This window comes from Austrofundulus limnaeus, unplaced genomic scaffold, assembly GCF_001266775.1.
Source record: "Austrofundulus limnaeus strain Quisiro unplaced genomic scaffold, Austrofundulus_limnaeus-1.0 Scaffold767, whole genome shotgun sequence".
NCBI lineage: Eukaryota > Metazoa > Chordata > Actinopteri > Cyprinodontiformes > Rivulidae > Austrofundulus > Austrofundulus limnaeus.
In genome coordinates this window covers 4,966-13,360 of record NW_013953169.1, presented here as the reverse complement: position 1 = coordinate 13,360, position 8,395 = coordinate 4,966, and the positions used below count along the sequence as shown (strand labels likewise).

Sequence of the window (8,395 nt, the reverse complement as noted above, 5' to 3'; positions counted from 1 at the left end):
CCGAAAAACCACCTCATCCTAGTGCAAAAATATTTTGTCGAAAAACATAATTTTTTTCGAAATTGACGTGTTTCCATTGAGCAAATTTTTTTGAAACTCTAATTTGCTCATTTTCATGGTCAGTGGAAACACAGCGAGTGTTATCCTTCCAAAAATACATTTATTTTTATTACAGAACTTTGACGCCACAGACACTTTAAAGATTCTGAAGGACATTTTTTGAGCAGCAGCTGCAAAATAAACTGATTTTAAGCAGAAACACCTTCAGTTTGTGTTGATTTTTCTGCGAGTTAGCAACGCTGTTTCTCTCCAGCTGGTAAATTTTAATATTTCTTCTTGATTCTTTAAAATGACATCAGAAATCCCTCTTTAGAACGACTTAAAAACTGATTTAGATCAAATATTAAAGGGTTATCCTGATTAGGAAAACAAACCCAGGAACCAAAAAGCAGGAAAATGTGCTGATTTAGTGATGAGTCACAGAGAGCTGCTGGATCAGAGGTGCCCAAAGTGTGGCCCGTGGGCCAAATTTGGCCTGCCAAGCCATTTGATTTGGCCCACCACCAGTTGTCCTGTTACTAGATTGTAATGTGTCTTATGTAGAAACACTAAATTTACACTTAAGTCTTTTCAACAATTGGTCCAACTATAGGTACAAGGAGCTGTAGTCAGATAGTCTTAACTCATGGTACTGACTTTCTTTGAATTGTGTTAAGATTAAATATAAAATACAAGTAACTTCAAGAGACATTTATCTTAGATTTAAGTCCATATCTAGATTTTTACACCTTATAAGACCACATATACTCAAAATTTAAAATTATGAAAAGACTCAGGAGCCTTTGCTGCCCGAGCATACATTGAATTTTCTCCATGTTCATGGGCTGAAAAATAACCAAGCAAACAAAATATGGACAACCACAATGGCTGCTAGCTTAAATTTAAAAAAATGCAACTTTACTTGAGAAGTATTTGCATTTCGTGTATTATATTATTGCATTTGGCCCACCCCACTTAGACTGGTTTTAATTTTGGCCCTCAGGGGAAATGGTTTTTAGTTTTGGCCCTCTCAAGGAAAATCTTTGGGCACCCCTGTGCCAGATGGTTGACCTGTGAAGAAAGTTGCTGCGACTGGACAAAATGAACAAAAATTAACTCCTGATAACCCCCGGGTACAAGGTGACCAACGCTGAAGGTACGAACTGACCTGAAATCAAACATGATGTTCAAGAATAAAACTGTATTTTTAACATTTGGATTAAAAAAAACATAAAAAAAGGTTTTATTTTGAAAAATGATTAAAAAAAGCAGGTGACCTTGTGCTGATCTTTACACAATAAGCAGAAACACACACACACACACACACACACACACACACACACACACAGGAACACGATGTATTTACAGTGACAGGGTGTTTCCTGCGGCGGCTTGTGAGCCGACAAGAATCCCACCAAATATCTCCACCTCTTCAGCCCCTCGCAGCTCATCCAGAAGATTATTCTGACCCGTCTGCTTTGATCTGGGTCCGTTTGGAGCCACGAGGAGGATTACGAAACAACGATGCTCAGGTTCAACGAGGACAAAAAAAAAAGGAGCAAAGATGGGAAACGTGTGGCAGAAAGGAGAAACTGAAGGGAGACCTGACGGATCAGGAGGACTGACAGACTTAAGCTGCTGTCTCACTGTGTCCAGGTGTGGACACTTTGTCCTCCGTCCTCCTGAGGGTTAGCTCCGTCCTGTAGCAAACAGAGGATTCAGTCTGGGATTGTTTATACTGAAAGTCCCGTTTCAGAGACCGGAGCAACATCCTCAATAACTCCTCTGCCTGAGTCACCCTGACCTGAGAGCTGCTTCTGGTTCTAATCTGTTCCAGGGTGCAGGAGGCTTTAAATAAATAAATAAATAAATAAATAAATAAATAAATAAATAAATAAATAAAAACTCTTTTCATTGTTGTTTTGTTAAGTAAAGCCCAGTTTCATACGGAGGAATGAAACGACCATAATTAGAAACAAAAGCAGAAATATAGAAATGGACCAATAAATAAATAAATAAATACAAGTAAAATGCACCAATTAAATGAAAAAAGGAGAACTTTACCACGTTTTATCTTTAATTGACCTTCATATTTATTTTTCTAATAAAGTATATACTGTATTTTAGCACATACATTACATTTTACGGTTTTTAAAAATATACATTTTTATATTTCCTTTTACTTGTTCATTCATCTGTCTCTTAAATGATTATATTTAATTATCTTTTATATTTTTTCCCCACAAGCCTTTGTTTCCATGTGTTGTTTTTACACTTCTGTCTCCTGTTTTTACTTTACCATTTATGTCTCATTATGCAAATAAGGTGGGCGGAGCTTCATGGGTTAGCTCCTCTCTTATTGGTCAACAGACAGGAAGTAGAAGGATCCATGTGCTGATCTACTGGGCTACTGCTACTTCAGTTCAGATTAAAGTTTTGTTTAAAATAAAGACAAGTGTCTTCTCCTTGCCTTTGTTTTAAACTAAACTTTGAACTTTAAGATAAACTACAAAAACTAAAAAAAAAAAAAAGGATACACGTTAAAGCCAAACAGTTTCATGAATGTTAGCTAAAGTTAGCTAACAAAAGGACGGCAGCTCTTTATGTTGAAAAGTTGGAAGTTGTTCTGTTCTTCCTGCAGGTTTTGCTTCTTGTATTTAGTTTTTTTTGTTGAGTAATTCTCAGAATATGTGCCTGAAAGAAATTACTCGCCTCAAATTATTGATTGATTGACTAATTATATTTTCAGCTGTGTGTTTAAAAACAGCTGGATTAGAGCTAAAATTAGCATTCGTGATTAGCTTAATTTGGGATTAGCATGGGCAATCAGCATGTGATCATGCTTAGATACTCCACAACAAATTTTATCTCTAAAATCTTAAAAAGGCTGAATTTAAGTCTTTTAAAGTTAGTTGTGGTGGCCATCTTAAATTTTTAATTAGCAGTTTGCGGGTAAAGACTTCTTTGGCTACCTCTACACTCATCTTTAGCTTTTTCTGTCAAAACATGGCTGAATAATAGGTTGTGACTAGCATTCAGCTAGTTTCAGATCGATATTTTGTAAAACAGCTCAATTAAAGCCATTTGGAATTAGCTGCGGCGGCCATCTTGAAGTCTTTATTTGCTTGCATCCTCTAAAACAAAACCACCTTGGCCACCCTTGGTCCACCCCCTGTAAAAAAAAATCCTAGCTCCGCCCCTGTTCCTGGAGTCCACGTGTCCATGTCCCTGTTCCTGTCACCAAACTGACATCTGACGGGCGAACTGTGAGCGAGCTCGTCCCGCTGACAGACCACGTTAGCGTGACGCCTGTGGATCTGATGACAGCGTTCGCAACTTCCTGTTTCGCTTCGGGCCGTTAATAATTTCAAAACACGAGCAGATTGAATGAGAACACGACAAGCAGCTCGAACATGACGCCTGCGGAGGCCTCAGAGTCTGAGGCGACCAGGAAGTGGACTTCCTCTGAAGCTTCAGAGTGTTTCAGATATTTTGCTGATGCTTCAGTGAAGAAGCTCATCACTCACAGATCTCACTCTTTGTCTCTGCAGCTTCAGAGGTGAACCTGCTTCAGCTGAAACAACGCTGTTGAACCGAGGCAGGTTGTCTCTCCGTCTCTCCTCCGTCTCCCACCGAGCTGAGGAGGAGAGGATTCCCCTCCTGCAGATTAGGATTAAAGTTTCACTAAAACTGCCTGAGCATCACAGAACGGCTCCTTCTGTTGCTTCCTGTTCTTCTGGACCCGCCTGCGTTGAGAGCGCGAGGAGACATCTGTGGCTGAGCAGCGTCTCCATGACATCACCCACAGAGAAGCTATTTTAGGTCTGAAGATGTTCTGTTTAGGAGTTGGGTTCAAGGAGCAGAAGTGTGGGATTAAATGTCTGCAGGAGCCTGGATTTGGATGCATGCTGGCTCGTAAATGCAAACCTGCCTCAGCTCAGCATTTTATTAATTAGGACCCAACAACATTAATTAAAGAGCCTGTGACGAATCCTCCAAACACAAAAAGTCAAAGAAAGCATCTTTATACTTAAGAAAATATGCATAGTACACATGATTTTACTCATTTTGTCACATAACTGGCCCATTTTCTTTTGAATTTGGCTCAAAGTGAAACAGGAAGTGACATCAAAGGGGAACTCAATAAATAAACTCGCTGGTTTCTGTTTATTAAAACAAAATTATTTAAGTTTTAACTCTTCTTCGTCTCTCTTTGATAGCGACTAAAAATATCTGTGTTGTTAGCTTTCGTAACATCGCTCTGTTTACATGCCGACATTCCTCTTTGACATCACTTCCTGTTTCTTCACATGTAAATATCTCAGCAACCGTTCATCTCAGCGACGTGAAATTTGTTTTGCAACATGTTATCAATGTTATCTTTCCAAAAATGCATTCATGTTTTTTACTAAAATTTGATGTCACTGACACTTTAAAGTGTTGCTTAAAGAAATGCATGCTGCTTTTTATGGCAAAGTTTTAAGCTTAAATCTTATGTAATCTGTTAGAACTCAGAGTACATGTTGGGAATGATTCTCAGCTACTACCAAACCAAGCTTTAGCTCAAATTCTGTAAAACTGACTGACTTACAGCCATTTATGTGTTTGATAAAATCACTCAGCTGCGGCAGTCATCTTTAATCAGACTAACCCTAAAGATTATTCATATGTAATTCTGCATCCAGAGATTAGCTCCTGCAAGTTTCATCAAAATCCATCCAGTGATTTGGGAGATATTTTGCTAACAGACAGACAAACACACACCAACGGGCAGTAAAATCGCCTTTTATGGCTGTTTAAATAGATGAAAGGTTGTTTTTCTGAGGCACAAAAAGCTTTTTCTACAGCAGCTGATGATTCATAGAGTCAGAGCATCATTAGTGGTGAGTTGATAAAAATGTTTTTTTTTTAAAAACAGACATTTTCAACATGTTTTGTTTTGTACAAGCGCCGCAGCGTACCTGTCGTTTTCAGATAACCGCTGTCTGATCCGCAGGTTCTTATTTTTTATTTTAACGGTTTCATCTGAATAAAGAGCAAACCTGCCGAACACACGACGCTTCATCCTACTTTAAACCTGTTTTCCACGCGTGTGATTTTCTTTTTACATCTTCACAAAGCATCACCATGGCAACAACAACAATCCTCGGTGCTTTAAAGGCTCGTTTTCAACACAAAGGTGACAAAAAAAAAAAAACAGGCTGAGAGTGAGACGGTCTGGGTGGCAGTGAACATGCGCGTGGTGTGCACGCTCGCACGAGTGGGGCAGCTGATGATCAAACATGGACGACAATCAGATCACTGCAGATATCTGGAGTTACTTCCTTTGCCCCGCCCCCTCACCTGGGTCACATCAGCTGACTGAGTCCAGGTCACGTCTGTAAAGCTTGGTGCATTAAACCCAAGTCCACAAGACTCAAAAGAAAAGATTTATTTACATAAAACAAAAATGCTGATGAGGCAGCTAAAACTAACACAGCTAACTCTGCTAACACAGCTAACATTGCTAATGTTGCTAACTCTGCTAACACTTTCCTACAAGACATCAAACTTGTAAGAGTTGAACTTCAAAATGTTGGTCCACTGCTACCTTTTTTGTTTTAATGAACACATTTCCAATTTCAAATCTCATCTTCAGCAGCGGTAGCAGAATTAGCAGCGCTAATAGCGTTAGCAGCATTAGCAATGTTAGAAACATAAGCAAAGTTAGTAGAGTTAGCAGTATTGGAAAAGTTAGCAACATTGGTAGAGTTAGCAACGATAACAATGTTGTGAGCATTAGCAAAGTTAGCAGCATTAACAGAGTTAGCAGTGTTAGCAGAGTTAGCAGCATTAGCAGAGTTAGTGATAACAGAGTTACGAGCATTAGCAGAGTTAGCAGCATTAGCAGAGTTAGCAGTGTTGGCAGAGTTAGCAGAGTTAGCAGCATTAGGAACATTAGCATCATTAGCAGAGTTAGCAGCATTAGCAAAGTTAGTGGTGTTGGTAGAGTTAGCAGCATTAGCAGAGTTAGCAGCGATAACAGTGTTACGAGCATTAGCAGAGTTAGCAGAGTTAGCAGCATTAGCAGAGTTAGCAGCGATAACAGTGTTACGAGCATGAGCAGAGTTAGCAGAGTTAGCAGCATTAGCAGAGTTAGTGATAACAGAGTTACGAGCATTAGCAGAGTTAGCAGCATTAGCAGAGTTAGCAGCATTAGCAGAGTAAGCAGCATTAGCAGAGTTAGCAGCATTAGCAGAGTTAGCAGCGATAACAGTATTACGAGCATAAGCAGAGTTAGCAGAGTTAGCAGTATTTCGAACATTAGCAGCATTAGCAGAGTTAGCAGTGTTGGCAGAGTTAGCAGCATTAGCAGAGTTAGCTGTGATGACCAGCTTGACATTTTGATTAGCATTTAGAATTTTGTAAAGATTGTTTCTAGCTATTACTATGCTAATTTTCAGTTTTGTTTGTCCCAAAAAGAATGAAAAGGCTGTTTGTAAAACTAGCATGACTAGCATTCAGCATGTTTTTTGATCATTCTTAGCTATTATGACAAAATTTTAGCTCATGTTTAGCTTAAAATAGCTGAATTGGTCTATTTAAATTTGGCTGTGGTGGCCATCTTGAATTTTCAAACCCTGGCTTTAGTTTATTTTTTATATATATATGACCCCCACCCCATCAACACATCGGCCACCCTTTGCAAAAAGTCTAGCTCCGCCCCTGCTTTTGTCACATGATGACATTGCATTAAAAGACGTAAAAAAGGCTTTAATGCTTTAAAACGTCCAGTTGTGTCAGTTCTTCAAGTTTTACTGCAGATTTACTGACAAGAAATGTTTTAGTTTAATTTTCTGATGACGTCGAGCTTCGATCACAGATTAAAGGTTTTTATTTTTATTTTATTTTATTTATTATAATGATTTCCTTCAGGTTAAACCACCCGTCGTCTTCACCCAGGATTACTGAAAATAAAATAAAGTCAGGGAGACAGGCTGGCAGCTGGAGACGAGGATTTTCTGTCAGTCAGTTGAACAAAAAGGTGACATCAGAGTTCCTCCTGACAGCAGACGAAAATAAACCCTGACACTCCCCCCCCCTCCTGCTCCTGTTTTTAAACCACATGTTAGAATCTAACACTCGTGTTCTACTTTTATTACAGTTTTTTATTTACCTTCATTACTCATCTACTGCTCTCGTTTAACCCTCCCCCCTCATGCCCCGCCCCCTCACACGTCTCTCTCTGTATGGAAATGACTGTGATCCAGCTGCAAGCTCAGGAAATGAAAATAGAAAATCTGAATCCGTTTTTCGAGAGCAGAGCGAGAAGAAACGTGCATCTCGTTACCGCGACCCTGCAGAGGCGGGAAAAAAAACTAAATAAATAAATAAATCAAAGTCTCACTCACCGTAAACATGAGCTGGCAGCCTCCCAGGATGTAATCCAGAAACGTGTAGTCGTGTGCAATCTGAAAGAAAGACAGATTACACCTCGTCTGAGTTACGTTACAGCAGGGCTGGAGAGGAGAGAAACAGAAGCTGAAGCTGCTGAAGCTGCTGAAGCTGCTGAAGCTGCTGAAGCTGCTGAAGCTGCTGAAGCTGCTGAAGCTGCTGAAGCTGCTGAAGCTGCTGAAGCTCTCAGCTTCATCTCAGCAGATCTAATGAAACATGGAAACATTTTCATTATTTGTTGCTCAGATTTGTTCAGGAGGAAATAAAACTTCAGTAAAACGTATGAACGTTGGGTTTGAACACAGCTTTATTACCAAACAGCTAAAGAGCTCCGGTTTCGGCTCGTCTGCAGAGCTCCAAGCAGCTGAAATAATTAGTTTTTAACGGCTCGTTAGTGTGAGACGCCTCATTGAGACGTTTAAAACTTTGATCTGATTCATCAGAAAACATTTTCCTCAAGAGTCAAGATGTTAGAAACAGAAAGATATTTTACAAATTTATTCATCCATCCACTGATCTGTTCATCCATCCATCCATCCATCATCCATCCATCATCCATCCACTGATCTGTTCATCCATCCATCCATCCATCATCCATCCATCATCCATCCATCCATCATCCATCCATCATCCATCTATTGATCTGTTCATCCATCCATCATCCATCCATCCATCATCCATCCATCATCCATCTATTGATCTGTTCATCCATCCATCCATCATCCATCCATCATCCATCCATCATCCATCCACTGATCTGTTCATCCATCCATCCATCCATCCATCCATCATCCATCCATCCATCCATCATCCATCATCCATCCATCATCCATCCATCCATCCATCATCCATCAACTGATCTGTTCATCCATCCATCATCCATCCATCCATCCATCATCCATCCACTGATCTGTTCATCCAT

The 8,395-nt window shown here is 39.7% G+C and overlaps 1 protein-coding gene across 1 annotated transcript in view; it reads right to left on the bottom strand.

Annotated features, from left to right (window-relative positions):
* LOC106532436 (copine-2) overlaps window positions 1-8,395 on the bottom strand; it is a gene marked incomplete at its 5' end in the record, with an annotated part of 27,314 nt that overhangs the window by 14,815 nt on the left and 4,104 nt on the right. The window contains 1 exon segment of the mRNA XM_014028482.1: window positions 7,431-7,492. Within this exon segment, the coding sequence (XP_013883936.1) occupies window positions 7,431-7,492 (62 nt within the window).